This window comes from Patagioenas fasciata, chromosome 16, assembly GCF_037038585.1.
Source record: "Patagioenas fasciata isolate bPatFas1 chromosome 16, bPatFas1.hap1, whole genome shotgun sequence".
Taxonomy (NCBI): domain Eukaryota; kingdom Metazoa; phylum Chordata; class Aves; order Columbiformes; family Columbidae; genus Patagioenas; species Patagioenas fasciata.
This window is the reverse complement of record NC_092535.1, coordinates 9,022,826-9,040,690: the sequence shown is the minus strand read 5'-3', so window position 1 is coordinate 9,040,690 and position 17,865 is coordinate 9,022,826. Positions and strand designations below refer to the sequence as shown.

At 41.9% G+C, this 17,865-nt stretch overlaps 1 protein-coding gene across 1 annotated transcript in view; it reads left to right on the top strand.

The window, feature by feature from the left end:
• Positions 1 to 17,865, top strand: part of CDH4 (cadherin 4) — a 433,344-nt gene that overhangs the window by 265,567 nt on the left and 149,912 nt on the right. The window contains exon 4 of the mRNA XM_065849749.2: positions 11,432 to 11,608. Within this exon, the coding sequence (XP_065705821.1) occupies positions 11,432 to 11,608 (177 nt within the window). The remainder of the gene's footprint in view (positions 1 to 11,431; positions 11,609 to 17,865) is intronic.

Genomic DNA, 17,865 nt, shown 5'->3' with positions numbered 1-17,865 from the left:
AAAAGTTTTTTATGAAATAATATAAAGTCCTTGTAGCTGGTGTCAGCATTTATGAAAGATAAACTGGAGTGGGATAATGCTGCAGAACAAAGTAAAGCCAGACTTTACTTATCTGGAATTAGCAGTGCAATGTCTTCTTTTCTGAGAGTGTGTACTTTTATTTCTAACAATTGAATGCTGATTGCACCAAAACTCTAAAAATGAAGATTATGTTTGTGAACAGTGACTTTGCTGAAGACTTCGGTCTTCACAGTGTCCTCTGTTTCTTAGTTGCAGAAACTCAAGTCTTCCTAAGTACGTGGATGGATATATATATATGTACCATTTACCCATCACTACCCATGTTTCCCTCTGTCTGTATGGTCTGAACTCCCCCTTGTCCCTCCATTCCCTCTGTCGTTTTGTCCCATCTGAAGTTCTGGCACATTCTTTCATATTGATCTTTATTTTTCAGTGCTTATATGTGTCTAAGCACATTAAGGCATGTCTGGCAATTTCTTTTCTTTATTAGTTTAGGTATTGTTCTGTAGTTCTCACTCATGGGTTAAAATCATGGTCACAGAAACACAGCATAGAAAGGAGTTCATGGCAGAAGAGCTTGCAGACACGGGATATATTCAGGACATGTAGGATGCCAGTCATCTGCTGCCAGTGACTTATTTTGGGAAAAGAATACTGTTTTCTTTGAATTCTGTTTATGTCAACCTGCGTTTCTCATTGTCTTAGCTTCTCAAATTCTGAGTATGGAGATATGTAAATTTTTGCAATGTTCAATCACTTGGAGTTGTGCAATTAAAATCGTGCAAATATATGGATATGGAGCTAGTGCTTAAAACATTGAGAACTACTGTCAGAAATCAATCCTTGCCTAAGCCCAGCTCATGTTTTATTATGTCTCATCTTACTTTGGGCTTCTTTCATAACCCAGGTGTGAGTCCACAGCCATACAATATGAACGTGAAAAGCTGATTCTTACAGACAGACTTTTTTATTATTATTATTATTTAAAGCCTTTAAATAATCATCTCTGGCATTTACCTGACTGAGATTTTAAATTCCAGTACAGCCTTTTATTGCTGATCACAAATACAAAGGTCTCCGGGCGAGGAAAGGCTTATTCAGCACTGATTGTGTTGATGACGTGGGTTATTGCTCCAGCCAAGATGCTCCACGCAGGAATGAAGATGTAGCCTTCCCTCGATGGAAGGAAATAACAGCTTGGGGAGGAGTTGTCCTTCCCGTGCTCCTCTTCTTCCTGATGCTCTCAAGTGGCTGCACCTGGAAGAAACAGGAAAAAGAGCCGCCGCATTTGTTCCCGATGGAGTTTGCCCCATCTCCCTGTGTGATCACTAGAGGGGCTGAAGAAATGGGACGGTATTTGTCGTCCTACCTTATTCTGGCTTATGTTTATGCACATGAAGTACTGGGTCGTTATGCTGGGGCTGTCCAGTTGAACTACCTCTGTGGGGGATCCAAGGCAGTAACTAAGTCCAGTAAAACAGCAGCCAGCATCATTTTGATTTCTATATCCTCGTCAGTGAGACAAGAACTTGGCTGATCATAGTGAGGGTAGATCCAGTGATTTCTGTTTACTTTAGGTACCTTGTGAGACATTGTTTGGGTTTTTAACAAATCAGATTAGTAGAAAAAAGTCAGAAAATGGGTGATTAATGAGTATCATATAATCATTGCCAGTGAGATTGTTCCTGTTAATTGTGGAAGTCTAATGAAGATGCATCAGGTGACCTTGTCTAACCTCATGATTAAGTGAATTTGAACATGTAGCATTTAATCATTGCATGAGATGGAAGTGCTGTTTGTGAAAACGTGAACTTCCTTGGCCTGATTTTCAGGTGTGTTGAATCACATCGCTTTGCACTGAAACCAAGATAAGATATGACATACAGGTGCTCATTGCCTTGGAAAATCAGCCCGCTCTGGGAAGTTTCCGAGCGCTGCACTTGCTGCATTCAGTTCTTAAACAGTCAGCATCTTACCAAGGGTCAGGCTCAAAGCCGTACTAGAAAGATCATCCGTAAGTGAAATTCACTCCAGATCTGTCTTTCTTCAAACAAAAGGAGCTCCTAAGGACTGAACTGCCTATGTGGAAATAAGTTTTTCTGATAAAACAAAACCCTTGGACTGCCGTGTGCTGCCTGCCTGTGATGTGCGTCTTGCCCTGCCAGATCAAAGGCTTTGACCTCCAGTTTCACGCTCTTTGTGGTTAACCCTTGAAGTCTGACTGCCACTTCCAGAAAACATTTTGGACTGACTTTCCTAAAAAAATCCTTCACTGCTGTGGTAATCTGTTTGCAGTTGCGTGTAAACAAAAACTGCTTCATGTAGGCACATCGAGTAAAAGAAACTTTCATTTGAGGGACTGTGTCCGTCCACCTATTTTTATTGTAGCCCAGCTTGGTTGGTCAAGCTCAGGGTGAAGAAGGGCTTTGGTTCCTCCCAACTTCAGGAGGCCAGGTCTGTCTCCATCCAGCAAAGCATTTAAACACGCGCCTTAATTTAATCATGCAAACAGAGATAAATTGGATGTGTTCGCTTGTTCAAATTTAAGCATTTGCTTAGGTGCACTCCAGAATTGGGGGATAAAAGGCAAACAGCCTTTTCTCAAGAGCCTCTTGAAATAACCAAAGGATAACTTGAAAGGGCAAACTCGCACACTGGCACGGGGGAGAAGTACCAGACTGAATTACTTTGCTTTGTGCTGAAGTAGCAGTGGTGCTTGTGATCTCTTAAATCTCCTGTGATCTTTTTACTTGCGAACATTATGAAGAGAAGGAATATTGTTACATTTAATTCATTATGATTATTTTAATTCATGTATCTTTTGAACATCATGGCTTTAGAAAAATGAGATTCAAATTTTTCATAGGCTTATTAGAGGTGTAAATTCGCTCCCGCTTCTTTCTGTGATGAAGAACAATTGCAATAGGCTGAGTTCTAGAAGAAAAAGAAATGCGTTTTGAAACAATCTTTCAAACTATTTGTTAGAAATTTTATCTGGGTAGAAGAACTCAGCTTGCTAGCCCAGTATTTTATATGTTTTGCTGAACAAGACATGCAGAATGAGAGCTAATATCAAGCTGCAGGGGTGGTTTATACTTTATAGTGTATGATGAGATCCTAGCACCTTTATTCCTGTCCTATAGGTATCTGAACAGGTAACAAGGATGCAGTTTTCGGTAATTTAATAGCCATGCTCTTGAGAAGTAATTGTAGTTCTGAAGCCATTGTGTATGGCTCCTTCCAATTATAAGGATGACATTAACTTGAAGATAGAAGTGTCTTTTTGTAAACACTAGAAGTTAGAGTACAACAGTAATTTAGATGTTTCTTAAACAATCCTACCTAAGAAGCACTGCGAGATTAGATCTTACAAAGGGAATGTGTAAAGGTCAAGTTGATGTGGGGAGCTTTACAAGGAAACAGCCTCATCAGAACTTTTCATGTTGGGATAAGATGTTCGAGCCTTAAAATGAGACAGCAAAGTGCATCGAGAGCTGTGCTTTGGGAGTGGTATCATCTTCTTCTGTTCGCTGAAGGCTTTCGCAAGATTCAGAACCTGACAATGACAAGAAGAGAATCACAGGTGATTGAAACCTGGGGGAACCATAAAAGATTCCACCAAAGGCAGATGGATTTCTTCTGTGCCTGCTTCGGTATGTGATTGTTCCAGAGAATGGAGGAGGAAGACCATCATTTGAAATCTTGAAAGCAGCGCCCGGTGCAGGAGACGCCTCTAATGATCAGTGTGGTGTGGAACCGCAGAACTGATTTCAGCACAGCTCTGCCTCTCCACCCCAGGTGAAACTTCGCTCACCTTGGCAATACCTTCCGCGTTTCATGTCTGCTCAGTAACGAACACAACCGTGTGTTTTCTGCAGGTGTCCTTATTCTGCTGGTGTCCTTATTCTGCTGGTGTCCTTATTCTGCTGGTGTCCTTATTCTTCTCGTACGAAAGCGCAGCATATTGAAGTGCCCTGATGACTTACCACATTTCAACTTAAAATGGTGATGATTCACCAATCATTAAAGCAAACAGAAGGTGTGGATGAGTTGAGGTTTTTTCTGCAGTTCAGGCAGATTGTGCTGGGCAATGACCGTCTTCTGTCCCAGCAGGGCCACCTGCTCAGCAGCCACCTGAGAAGCCCCGTTCTGGCTCGAGGCACAAGCTGGCATGTTGGTTGCAGCCCATGTCTACAATGTCCTTCTCTGGGCCACTAATCTTGTTTGGTTTTCTGATCAAAGAGAATAATCTGAGTTTGTTGGGTTTTTTTTTTAAATAGACATCTTCTGTGGCAACCTTGTGGGTTTTGTGGAGAGCTAGTGGGTTCCTCTTTTCTCTGGAATCCAGACTTAACTTTGCCTTTAATTAAAGTTGCCTGCTAAGGGTCCTGCTGCATTTTTTTGTAAATAAAAGATCTCCTGCTTGAATTACAAACTAGGGTGTTGTGTTCTCCCTATTTAAAAATGTCCTGCTTTTACCTGTTATTCTTCTTCGACTCTTTTCTTCCTTTGCAGCCCTGCAACACTGAGGAGCGTTTTGATTCCTCAGCTACACTGATTGCCTGTTATTAGTTATATTAGATAAAATTTTCCGAAGTCTGCAAAGCCGGCCAGATACCTAGGAACCTTAAATTTACATAAATGCACCGTATTTCCGCTGTCAGGGAACAGTGCGCGTACAAGCGGTTGCTCCGCTTTGACACAGACTCCTTGGGAGGGGGCGTTTGGCACGGCCAGTGCACGCGTCTGTGTTTTCTGTGGCTCCTTCTCCTCCTCTGGGTGCAGTAACTCTGGTAGATTTTAGTCAAACTTTTTCTTCCCTGTCAGCTGGTGTGTTCTGGAAGCTCGTGCACTTGCCAAATCTGACAATTTTTCTTCCTAATTGACTCTAATGTGAGCTGCTCCATGCAGCCCCACTGCTAGCTGATAAAAAAAAATAAAAATAAAAAGTGATGAATTTTTGCTTAACTAGCCGATTTAATTAAAATGTTTTATACTGCCATTGTATGGTTTCTATAAATGGAGAGGTAATTTTGTTTAATGAGTTCCTATCCAAACATAACATTCCTGAGTGTATGTAGCCAGATTTGATAAAAGTCACAAATGCTGAGATTCCACTGTTTGCTTTTGTAAGTCATGATGATCAAACAGCTTGATTTGGCACTTGAAATATCCTGTCAGGATTGGTTCGCTCTATTCCTGTTTATACCAGAAATTATTAGTATAGTCTTAAGAGCACGGGCGGTTCTTCTCTGTATCTGAACACTGTTCATTCTCTTTAAAGTGGGAATCTTCTGCCAAAATCACGTCTCATTGTCAATTAGTGGCTTCTCTGCAAACACATTAATTTAATGCCCCTGCTGAAGAACTGTGCACTTTGGAACATCTTGCTGCTAAAACACTAGTTTTCAGAGCACTTTGACACAAATCATTCATGAATAGCAATTTATGCTGAGATGGTAATGGGACGTGACATGAAGCTATCTTTGATTAAATTTACCACAGCTTACAACTATTAGTAAATAGAGCTAATGTAGATAGTCACAACAGATTTCTAGAGGGTGGATAAGGAGGAAAACAAGATTATGGATTCCTTACCTGTGGAATTCCTGCAGAATACCTTCACATAGGATGACTAGAGTAAATGAAAGTCTAAAATAAAAAGTCTGATCTTCCTAAAACTACTTTTTTCCAGTCTCCAACTTTGGTGAGTTCAGCAATGACCTAAATAAAAAAGAATCAATTACCCTAAAATAAATAAATTCTCTGTTTGTTCTGCAGCCCTTTCATTATATTGTATAAGAACACAAAATCAAATATCTCTCTCTGCTAAAAGATCAAAAACTGGAGAAATGGTGCATTTTGGGAAAAAAAGGCTCATTCGTTCTCCACTGCTGTCCCTGATGTCAGCAAAATGTTGCCTCCTTAGAACAGAATTCATGCAAATGTTTATTTTGCAGCACTCTCATGTTTCCTTTGTTAAAGAACTAAGCTATATTTTCATTGTCTTATTTTCTGTTTGGTAAATATCATTTTATCCTGTCCTTTCCGTAGCTACCATGGAAACAAGCAAAAATGCTTCAGATTAAATATTTTTAAACAGATTTTTTTTTTTCCCTTGGTAGAAAATGGTACCAGATTTCAAAATGCACATCGGTGGAGGAGATGTTTGAGCAACGGACTAAGGGTGGCTTTCTGTCCTCTTGTATTGATAAAAATATATTAAAAACATGGTGCCTTAGTTAAACCCTGGGAGTGACAGTGGAAGCAAAGCAAGTCACGTGTTATTTCTTTTCTGAACAATATCTAGTGCAAAGTGTTACAGATCCTGTAAAAATAATAAAACTGGCATATAAATAAAGCACAGGTTAAATCATAAATAATTTCGATCCTTGGGAAATAGAAGCCTTATTAACTCTCCTCCGATCATAGTTACCTTTTATTCCAAGTGCAAGAATAAAATATTTTAGTGCCGAATCTAGAGCATTTCTTTTTGCTGGTTGAACCCTATAAAATTAATAATCTCCAACAAACGTGCCCTAAGATGCCCTGTTATTTATACGTGGGGAATGGTGGCTTATTTACCCAAACATAAGAGTGATCCAAAATGTTCAGCTAAGCAGGAACACAAAATATGATATTATATTATGCAAATGGGTTTGTGATACGCTCTGCTGGATAATAACTTCCAGATGTCTCCGTAGCCAGAGGCTGAGGGATATGGGAGGCAGGTTGGCTGGGAGGGGAGACGCGCCAGCTGGCGAGGCCGGCGACTGCTAAGTGTAGCGGAAGGCGAAAGCTGGTATTTCTTCACACTCACTGGTTTTATTCGAGGACTAGTGAGAAGTCACCGACTCGCAGCCGTCTTTTCACAAGCAGGAATGGACTGGAGGGGCTGTGGGGATCCCACGTGTGCTGTTCTTTTGGCAAATTATTTTTCTCGCTCTTTTGTGCGTAGGGGTTGAGTTTAGTCCGAGTCTCCCAACAAATGGAAGGCTGACGAGGCACAGACCAGCACTGACAGGAGTTTATAGACAAACTAGGTGGCTATTCTGACTTATCTTTCATTACCAGTGCAAAATGCAGACGTGGACTCTCCCAGAGCTCAGTGCCATGGCATAAACGGAGTTGGTTGGAGCAGCATTCAACCTCACCACTTTGGAGTAAGGTTTCCTAAATCTGTTTGGTTTAGAAGTCCGAAAGTCCCAAGGGGTTTATCTACATGTCCTCTTCCAAATGCTGCAGGTTGTACTCACCGTCATTAAATGCAATTCTAGACTGAAAAGCAACTGGAAATTACTCCTGGAAAATGCCATCGAAGCTACTGACATGGACTTAGGAAAGCCCTACACCTTCTGTGGAGCAGATCTTTGCACAACCCCTGTAGATGAGACTGTGACTCCTTCAACCTCTCATTGCTTTCTGAGAGCTTGACCTGTCATCTTAGTGAGCAGTTTCCATTTGACTTCAGTTGGTTTTAACTGATTTTAACTGATAGCCAAAAAAAAAAACCAAACAACAAAAGAGTCGCAAGGGGAATTGTAAGGTAGATTCTGCCACACTGTGCTCCAGTTAATCCTCAGCTCATCAGCATGTCTTCCCAATCAAACTCAGGGAGATCAAACTCGGAGGGGCTCTACTCCTGTCCTGCAGCTACTCACAACAAATATTGGAGTAGAACTTTTCAGAGAAAGAAGCATTTTGTTAGCAGAAGCTGCATTATCATTTGCCCCCGTTGGCGTCATGCACACATACATCGCAGTTCCAGGCCACAGGACCATTGGAAGAGACACTGGACAACTCAGAGCAAAGTCTTGACCCCAGGTTTGCAGAGTGTCGGCTTTAAACAATACAGCTAGCACGGCACGGCTTGCATCGCTTCGTTAGCGAGCTCTGAAAAATTATGCACTGATATGAATACTAAGGCATTAGATCATACTGAATCCAAAATCATAACAAATTAAACATCCCAGCATGGTCTTTTCTCCTGTTGTTTTTCTTCATCCCACTCTTTGTAATCATTTTTTCTGCTTGAATGGAAGGTTTTCATCTGTTTTGGTTCAGATGTATTTCTCTGGTTTATCAATGTCGTAAAGTAATAGACAAGCATAATTACTGAATTATCTGTCTATTTTATATCCTCATTTAATTGTCTGTGTATTGTCAAAGGCCACGCTGGCACGTTCCATCTTTGGTGTTTGATCCTGTTGTAACAAATTATAAATGCCACCACGTAATTTTGAGAATGGCAAGTGGATTTATTTTCCCACTGGCCGTGTGTTTTGTGAATTGGCTTCTCCGTTTTGCTGCAAGCACCTGTCGTCCTTTCACCATGTGTGAGGGGGTGACGGCACCTCCTCAAAGCAATGGGAGGGAAACCACCCTAAAGCGGTGGCACGAGAGGCGCTCGATTTGCTTGTGAGGACTACGGACAAACTGTGTTCTGATGATGCTACAAAAGGTAGAGGAATATTTTATCTTTTGAAAATGCCTGCCTAAGATTCTGGAAAGCATATGGCCAGTAAGGCCATGAGAGAAGGAGCAGTTGTTATCTCAGTGAAAACTGTTATTCAGCAAAACCAGAACTGGAAGCTGTATTTTATTATTAATTTAATTTGATGTCACGTTCAGCTTTTGAGTTGAACTTTAGATCCTTGCAAACTCAAAAGGACAGGAGAGGTTTCTGGGGCTCGCAGTTGGTCGTTGCTGTTATTCCAGAGATGTTCTTGGATGTTTCAGTCAGAGATCTGAATAGTTCTGGCATTTGTACTCACCAGACTTTGTTACTGCATTTGTCTCACAGCTTTTAAACAGCAGAAAACATGTACAACGTATTTAAACAACACCAGAGAAATTAAGGTCATGGGAATGCATCGTCAACAAATGAAGATAAAAAAGAGCTGTTGTTTAAAAGGAAAAAAAAAAAATATGTTGTTGCAAGACGCTTTTGAAGTTCTACATACCGAATTCAGAGTCATGTTGATGATTTATTCTAATGTAGGAAAACATCATCAAGAGTGACAAGCAAGCTAGTCACTGTCTAGTCACCTGCCAGCAAATATTTCATAAAGACTAAAAAGGCTGGTACTGCCTTGCTGAGCTGACACTAATTATTTCAGTATACATGGAGCTTTGGGATTCGTGTTAATTCTCAAGTCTGTCTTTAGTTCAGACTCATTCCACTGTGTAAACTCAGCAGAGCACAAATTATTTGACCATCCTTTCATAATCTGTCCCCACGCTCACTTGCCAATTATATAAACTGATCCAAATACCTGCTCTCAAAGGATCCCCATTTGGGAATCGCAAGCCAATTAAAAAAAAATAAAGGGGGGGATATCCACTTTTCTGTAGCTCACGTCTGGTAGTCCTATTTCATGGTGACATTCATTTCTGGGTATCTTCTTTAGATAATATTGTTTTCATCAGTGTTCAGAAAATATATCTTCTTGGTGATAAAACCCTTTTTAGATGAAAACTATCAGATATGGAAAAATGCATCCCCTAGGAAGGGCAAGCTCAACAGTACCTACCAATATCTTGAATATCCCAAGGAAGTCTCCCCTGCCGCATCTGATGCTATCTCTTTGTTCATTATACACTTAAGTTAGTATTTTTAGAACAACATCTAAATATTGAACAGTGGTGTAGTGATCTTGCAGCAGTTCAGTGACAGTGCTTGTCGAAGGTGCATGAAACAGCATCCAGGCGAACGCAAAACAGCAGTCACCTTGCTGGCGTGAGTTAGCGATTTGAGAAAAGTGGCTACGCGTGCGACTGGAAAAGACCGTGTTCGTCTGTTCTGTGAAAATTCAGCTCTGGAACTGGCTCGTTTTCTAAGGTTTGCAGTAGAAATAGCTGCATTTTTGCACAAACGCTTCCAACAGCTGCAGCCGGTGGATGTCTGCCCTCCACAGGTAACACCGGTTGGAGCCACGACCGAGCTGTGAGAGATGCCTCCCTGCTGCTGTGCCCAGCTCTGGGCAGCCGTGGAGCTTTGGAGCCACCACTCAGCTCCATATACTGTTTAGTTTTTATATATATACTATAGAACTTTGGGGTGACTCCCCAGCTTTGTTGCACTTCTAGATCAGTAGCCGAAATGTACTGATGGATGGATTTATGTCTAACTATAAACCCCTGAAGCAATGAAATCAGTGCCTTCAGATAAATGTGTGCAAATGTTTGTAGGATGTTCAAGTTCACGTGTTTGGTGTAAGACTAAAACTGAGTGTGGCTTAAAATTGCAGGACCCTCAAAAAATAATTTGCTGGTTTTTCCTACAGTGTTATTGGGTTTTAGGACATTGCTTTTTGTATTTTGTTTTTTAAGAAAAAGAGCTGAAATATATAAAATTCAGAGAGTAGTATTCCCACTAGATCTTACCTCAAATTAACAGCATGTGGCTTGCAATCTTTCTGATTTATCAAAGTTTGAAGTTTTTCTGGTGGGAGTGCAGGTCACCATATAGTGAAAAAAACCCCTTGTCTTTGTTCCTTATCTTTTCCGCAGACTTTCTAGAAGTAATGCCTGGTAGAAGGCCACAGACTGTTTAAGTATTAAGTATATTAAGTATTAACCTCTGAAGAGCCTCTTCAAATCCACATTTCATTGATTCATCATTCTATAAGGCAGAAATTTTCTAGTAAAGAACTGAACTGGAAGTCCAAACTCCGGTCCCACCATTTCCATTTTTATGCCACAGTGTCCAACACCAAAGCGTGCCATGGGCAGAATCCGTAGTTCAAAAAAAACCCCAAAATCACAAAGAAGGACTCAAAGGTGCCCCACACAATGAAAATTTTTACTGGCTGAGATGTGTTGCACTTTGCAGGGTGTGTGGAGAGATACGTGTTTGGGATTTGTCTTCAAAACCCAGCAGTTGTGAAAAGGTCATTCCTCATGAATTACTACGAAATTGAACTAATTCACCTTCGCATCCATGGAGCTGGCGCTCCCTCGGGTTGTGGTTTGGTTTGGCAGGACACAAGTATCTGTAACCCTGCGAGTGCCAAGGAACAAGGTATAAAACTGGGCCCATGACATAGGCTTTAAAGGAATTATCTTCCTTTTTCTGTGTTCCGATAGGTTGCATTTATTAGAAATTTGCAGAAACTTCTTTACCCCAATGTGCTGCTAAAGCTCCCTGCAGCTGCTGTAATGAAGACGATATATTCTGGGAGGCATTTTGATTTGACAGTGACAACTCCATATATTTGTGAAAATGAAGTGGCAGCAGAGTTGCCAGTAAAGCATATTGTGTCTTTATGATGCAGAAATATATCACGTTAATAACAATGATTTTCACAGTTACATGTGACCGTTTGCTCTCAGGGAAGCACCGCTGTTGGGAGAAGTCCTAAGAAGCGAGGAGGAACTCACTGGTTTTGCTCTGTTGTTTCCAAAACAGACAAAAGGACACAAGACCCTGCCCGGAGAGCTGGTGCAGCAGCAAAGTGACACCCTGCTCCCCTGGCGCCAGCACCGCAGCGTGAACGGCCTGCGGCGCCAGAAGCGAGACTGGGTCATCCCACCCATCAACGTTCCAGAGAACTCCAGAGGACCCTTTCCACAACAGCTGGTCCGGGTAAGCTGAAAAAAAAAATAAAGAAATAGTAATAATGATGGTAATCTCGCAGTGGGTCTGGTGAAGTCGTAGGTGTGCTCCAAGCGCATGGCATGGGGAGTGTAGCTTGAAGAGACCACATCTGGAATGTTGTGTCCAGTTGTGGCCCCTCAGTTCCAGAAGGACAGGGAACTGCTGGAGAGAGTCCAGCGCAGCCACCAAGATGCTGAAGGGAGTGGAGCATCTCCCGTGTGAGGGAAGGCTGAGGGAGCTGGGGCTCTGGAGCTGGACAAGAGGAGACTGAGGGGTGACCTCATTAGCAGTTATCAATATGGAAAGGGTGAATGTCACAAGGATGGAGCCAGGTTCTTCTCGGTGACAACCAGTGATAGGACAAGGGGTGATGGGTACAAACTGGAGCTCAGGAGGTTCCACTTAAATATGAGAAGAAACTTTTTCATGGTGAGGGTGGCAGAGCCTGGCCCAGGCTGCCCAGGGAGGTTGTGGAGTCTCCTTCTCTGCAGACATTCAAACCCACCTGGACACCTTCCTGTGGAACCTCAGCTGGGTGTTCCTGCTCCATGGGGGGATTGCACTGGATGAGCTTTCCAGGTCCCTTCCAACCCCTGACATTCTGGGATTCTGTGAAGCACAGACTCTCTGCTCTTCCTCCCTCGTGCAAGAAAAGTTACATTTACACACTGCTGAGACGCAAGGTTTTCCAAAGCGCCTTGCCCCGGTTTTCCCTCCCCAGGCTGAACGCCAGCCTAATCGCCTCCTTCCAGCCCGGCCCTCAAGAGACGCTGGCGTTGCTGCCAAGATGGCACTTTGCCCGTACTGTCATCCAGAGAACGGCTGCAGGTGTAAAGCTGGGCTCGGTGACACCGAGTGACGAGGGGGCGCCACGTCCTCCCCTCCCGTCGCAGAGCCGGGGTGCAGATGCGCGGCGGGGCGGGGGGTTGGCTGCCGGCCCCGCTGCAGATGGATCCCTCAGCATCGCTGTGTGGCTGGTTTCTCTACAAGGATGATCTCGGAGATCGAGTTTACCCACGTGGTTTTCTGTAATGAGTAGTGAATGACAGGAAAAGAAAAAGAAGGGAAAAGGGACCTGTGACAGACACATTTGGTTGATATATTATTGCTGTTGATAAGTGTTAGCAAAATATAAATATATGTTGCTACTCCTCTTGCGGGTGCTGGTTTCAGTTCTTGGAGCGGTAGAAAGATTAGCTGTAAAAAAAAGAATTCTCTGGCAGACTGTTTCAGCTCTTCCCTTGGAAGCAAATGGTGACAATTATAAAATTTCAGGATTTATTTTGAGGAACACTGGTGTGTCATTGGTGTCTTTTCTCAGGAAGTTCATCTTGAAACAGTGCCTAGATTCAAATGAGTTGACATCGTTACCTGCTTCACAGTGATTACCTGATACTTGTCTGCACAGCCGACGTCTGGGAGGAAAAAAGGAGTTTACCCAGTCCTTTACAAGTTCAGGTGAACCTCATGCAATGACTGAAGGTGCGTGTTCCCAATTCACCAAGTATTGGGTGCACCTGAATTGCTGGTGTCATTTCTTGGTCCAACTAGGGAGGTAAAACAAGGAATAAAAAAGTACCACATGGCAAATGTTTCTGTGTCTGTCCTGGAAAAACAGGGAGGGCAGCCACGGAGTCTTTGTGTGGTCAGCAGTGCTGCTATGGAGTGACCCATTAACGTGTCATCCTACTAAGCTGAAGAAATGTCGGAAGAGGAGAAATATCTGATGTGTCAAACATATCTTCCTAAATCAGATTAATAATTTAGATTAATTCCTGAATTCTTGTGAAAAATAAGCAGAGTACTTGCAAAATGAACTTGTGCCGTGTCCCACTCCCTGCTGATTTCTTTAGAACTTTGACTAGACAGTGAGGACAACTTGCCACCACCTTACCATGACGAATTTGTTGATTTATGAAGACTGAAATCTGTGTGGCATTTTTTCCCCCTGCAGTCTGGAGATGAAACAGAAGGACTCAAGAATGCAAAACTCCAGTATTGATGAAAGTGACAAATAATAAATTTTATATAGATACAGAAGAATTGATATTCATCATTTAAACTACGAGTAACCTTGGAAAGATAACCTAGCTGGTGGAAACACAGAGCTCCCAGATTGCCAGCGGTATATTCCACTGCAGTTTTTAAATACATATGCTAGAGGAAACATTGAAAATGAAGCAAAAAATGGGGTGGAAAAGAACAAAAGAGGCTTACAAAGGGCTGCTTTCCTTTTCATCTGACACACAGTATCGTAATGACAGGGAAGGTTGTGCAAAGAGTGCAGCTTGATGGAGCGTGAGGCCCCTGATGTTTCAGGCTTGGGTTGAGTTTCTGCTCATCTGCAGCATCTGGCCCCTTTGCTGGCCCCTGAACGTGAAGCTTGGGTGATTCCTAGCAGGAGGTACAGTTTCCTCTGTTAGACTTTGCTCTTTAATTATCCAGAATAGGACAAATCAACATCTTCAAAGACCAGCGCTGTCTGATTATTTCCATCCACATAATCTTCAGGTTGCCCTGGAGCATTCTGCTGTCTTCTAGATCTAGGTAACAGTTTTGATCTGATTTCCCATGCTTTTGCTAACTGGGCGCTGAATATTTTCGTGTCGATCTGCTTACAAGCTGGAGCTAGAAGTGCACATGTGAACTTACAGCTCAGATCCCATTTGTACAGAGGGGAGTCTGCCAGTTTTCTCTGCTAGTTTAAATAAAGCGTTCAAACTCAACACTGATTCCTGGACACTGGACTTTTTTTGGTCTGGAGAGCCCTGCTTGAGCTTATATTTTGTAGATAAAACTAATGGAAACCAGTCCCTCCATTATGATACCTTTGATTCTGGTTACCTCCAAGGAAAGGAAGGGATGGCATGGAAAATCTGAATATTTAAAAACCAAAAAGCCCTACCAGAAGTACATTTTCATAGTACCACTTGCTGTTTGCGTTTTTACAGGTCAGACTAATTTGAAATGCATAGGCAAATCTTTCGGGTTCCCTCCTACTCCTGCTTCCTATTGTGAAGGTAAAAATTCCATTTTTTGGAAGTTGATTAGCTACTTGTCAGTATTTTTAGCAAGGCTGTGCCTGAATGAAGTTTAAATCATAGCAAAGGTGAATGTAGCTTGATGGGAGCCACATACCTCGAAATGCAGCCCTATCTGGTTCAGCTGGGATCAACTGTAATTCTCTGCTCATTAAACCATTTCATTCTGATAAAATACATTAAATGAAAAAGTTTTTAGAAAAAAAAAGAAAGACGTCACAACATTATCCCTGCCAAAAAAACCCTCTGTTAATTACAGGGTTTTTACTTTCAAAGGAACATTCGTGTCTGTTCGTATGCATCAACCATACTAACTAGGAAATGTATTTCAGAAAAATGATATGTAAAAAATAGTAATAGGAATTTCTGATTAGTTTTGGCTGCTGAAAAGATTTACTTATTCTTCAAAGAGTTCAAATAAACATCTGACGTGTATAAGCTAAGAACTATTTTTATTGGTGTAAGAAATGTTTTGCAAATTTTGGGTTTGTCTTTGAGCTGAGAAAACAGTTATCAAATTTTATTGATATCTGCTTGTTTATTTTGAAAACATTTATGAAAACCTTGGGTTTAATTTCCTTGGGCTTCCCTTCCACCTTTGTATTAGGAATACTTTCCATGCTGTGAAATATTTTTCTGTAGTGAGGATAATTTCATTACTAATTGTCAGGTACTCTCATTATTATAACTATGAGGTCCATAAAAATGCCTATTAAAAATACAAAACCCATATGAAATCCCCCTCCTTCTGCAAGCAAATGACTCATGCAGGCACACTGATCAACTAAGATAACATATTAAATAGTTGCACCCTTGCTGAGTACCATCTATTTTCTCACTGACTCATCCTTTTTAGCTACATGTGTAGCTAATTCTTAATTATCTATTATCTAATTAGCTGTTCACTAATCTTGTATTTCATCCTCTTTTGAACTTCAAAAAGTATCTCAGTTTTTGATCCACATGCAAGTCTCTGACTTGTTCTAACGGGAATATTGAGTTTTCAAGTTTTCAGTTTTCAAGTTTTTCAGTTTTCAAGGCTGAAGTCTTGGCCCACCTCACTGGGCTGCATGAAAATCAATTAAAAGCCCAACCGTCCTGCACAGAAATGGCCTTTGGTCACATTGTGCATGGGTACCAAGCTCCTTTATCAACTGCTGCAACCCTGCTCACCCTTATCAATGCTCTGATCTTCCAACTTTATCTCCAAGACCTTTCTAGAGCTCTTATGAGCTGCCTGTCTCTAACTTGATCTGCACCGACCCTAATTTTTCCAGCTTGCCTTTGTCAAACTTGGAACCGAAAAATGTGGCATTTGCCCGTTAGATGTCTTATGATAAACAACTTGTTAATTCTCGTTACGCTGGCATGAAGATAGACTGAGGATGACCGAGACAGCATCTTGGTGCTCTTAACAAACTGCCTTGATTATACGCGACAGGCACAGCATGCTCTCTCGTATCCAAGCGCTGGTGATCTCAGACACAAGAATACTAGAAATAATCTAATGTGTATAACAGAAAATAAGAGGGAAGGATGCATCTTATGTAAATTTAATCAGAAAGTCCTGAAGTGGTTTGGAAAGTTGACGGAATATAATATTCCTGAAGACCCTTGCGTTGCTTCTTGTCAGAGGTGGTGTTGGGTCGGGTTTTGTGAGGCAAGGTACGTGTTGATGGAGCAGAGAGCTCTTCTTAGCACACCAGAAAACCCTGTGGTGGACTCATGGGTGGGATTAGCACATGTTAAGCTGTACAATGAAATTGGATGCTTAATATGAAAAAGGTTAATAGCACATTCAAGAGCTCCATGGCCTATTTGTGTGCTATAGCCCATCCTGGCACAGAAAATCAGTGTAGTGAGACAGTTCTCCAACAGACTAAAACCCCAGTGTTGGAGAGACACGACTTACACTGAGCTGCAAAATCCCCACCGGCTTGGACCATCAGCCCTCAATATTGCCATTGTTCTTCATGACCATTTCAGCTTCCACCTTTACATTGTTTTAAGTAGTTTTATAGTAGGAAATCCCTCATGCCTCTTCTATCAACCACGTTGCTTACTGCTGTGAAATTGGCAGTTCAGAATCCATTAGCTCACAGCTGCAAGACAGATGGCATCTGTCTGTGGTGAGAGAAGGTTTGTTGAGAAAAGGCCTTGCAAATGCTTCCCAAAGGACATCAGACCTTGCTTTTCCTCAGAGAGATGCAGACAGCCTTCATTACAGATAGGCCTAGATCTTGCTTGTTCTTCACAGGAGCAGGTGTTTCTTTTGCCTTACCAGTCACAAAAAAAAAAAAAAAAAAAAAAGAAAGAAAAAAAAATCGCTGTTCGGGCTCCAGAACTTGCAGAATCTCATCTTTGGTGCCCCTGTGAGCATCGCCAGCTGAAATTAAGAAGTTAGATGATTTGGTCTTTATTGACCAAAGGGTGGAGAGGAAATGGAACGTTGTGCATTTATGTTACTCTGTAGAGGCACAGCCTGTGCCTGAAAGCTGTTTGAAGGATGTAGGCTGCAACAGCTCTTGGCTCTTGATGGTGATTTCACACCACAAACCAACCCGACACCAAAGAGAGAAAGATCAGCAGGAAAATGATTCCTTAAGCGTTCATGTTGCCATGGTCTTGGCTCTGGGATTGATCTGTCCTCTGTGTGTGTTACCAAACCAGGACTTGGGACTCTTGAATGAATGGAGAAAGGGAAATACGACACATTGCTACTTCCTTGATGCGTCCCTTTGAAATTTCTTATAAACGTGCCGTTTAAAGCAGGTTCCTAAACACATACCACACTATGTATATATATTCCTCAAACTGCATTCCTTTGTTTGCCGTCTCCCGGGCGTATCAAGATGTCATTCTTCATCTCCAGCATTTCACAGAAAGAAGAGGCCAGATCCTGGTGCATATTCATGTGTCTCTGCCAAAGCTGGTGGGGCTACACCAGCATACACCATTTGGGAAACTAGGTCGAAGAAAGCAGATGCCCGACGCTTTATGGGCTTTACATGCTCGCACACACACAGTGTTATGGATTGAAAAGTGCAGCTACAGCATAAATGCTCCATTTGAAATTCTCTTACAACAGCATTCAAGCCTGTACTGTAATTATACATATTGTATTTCCTTGTATTCAGACCCATGGGGAATTTATATTGTCCTTGCTAAAGCCAGAGGGACTGAAGGAAAGCAGTCATTTAATGA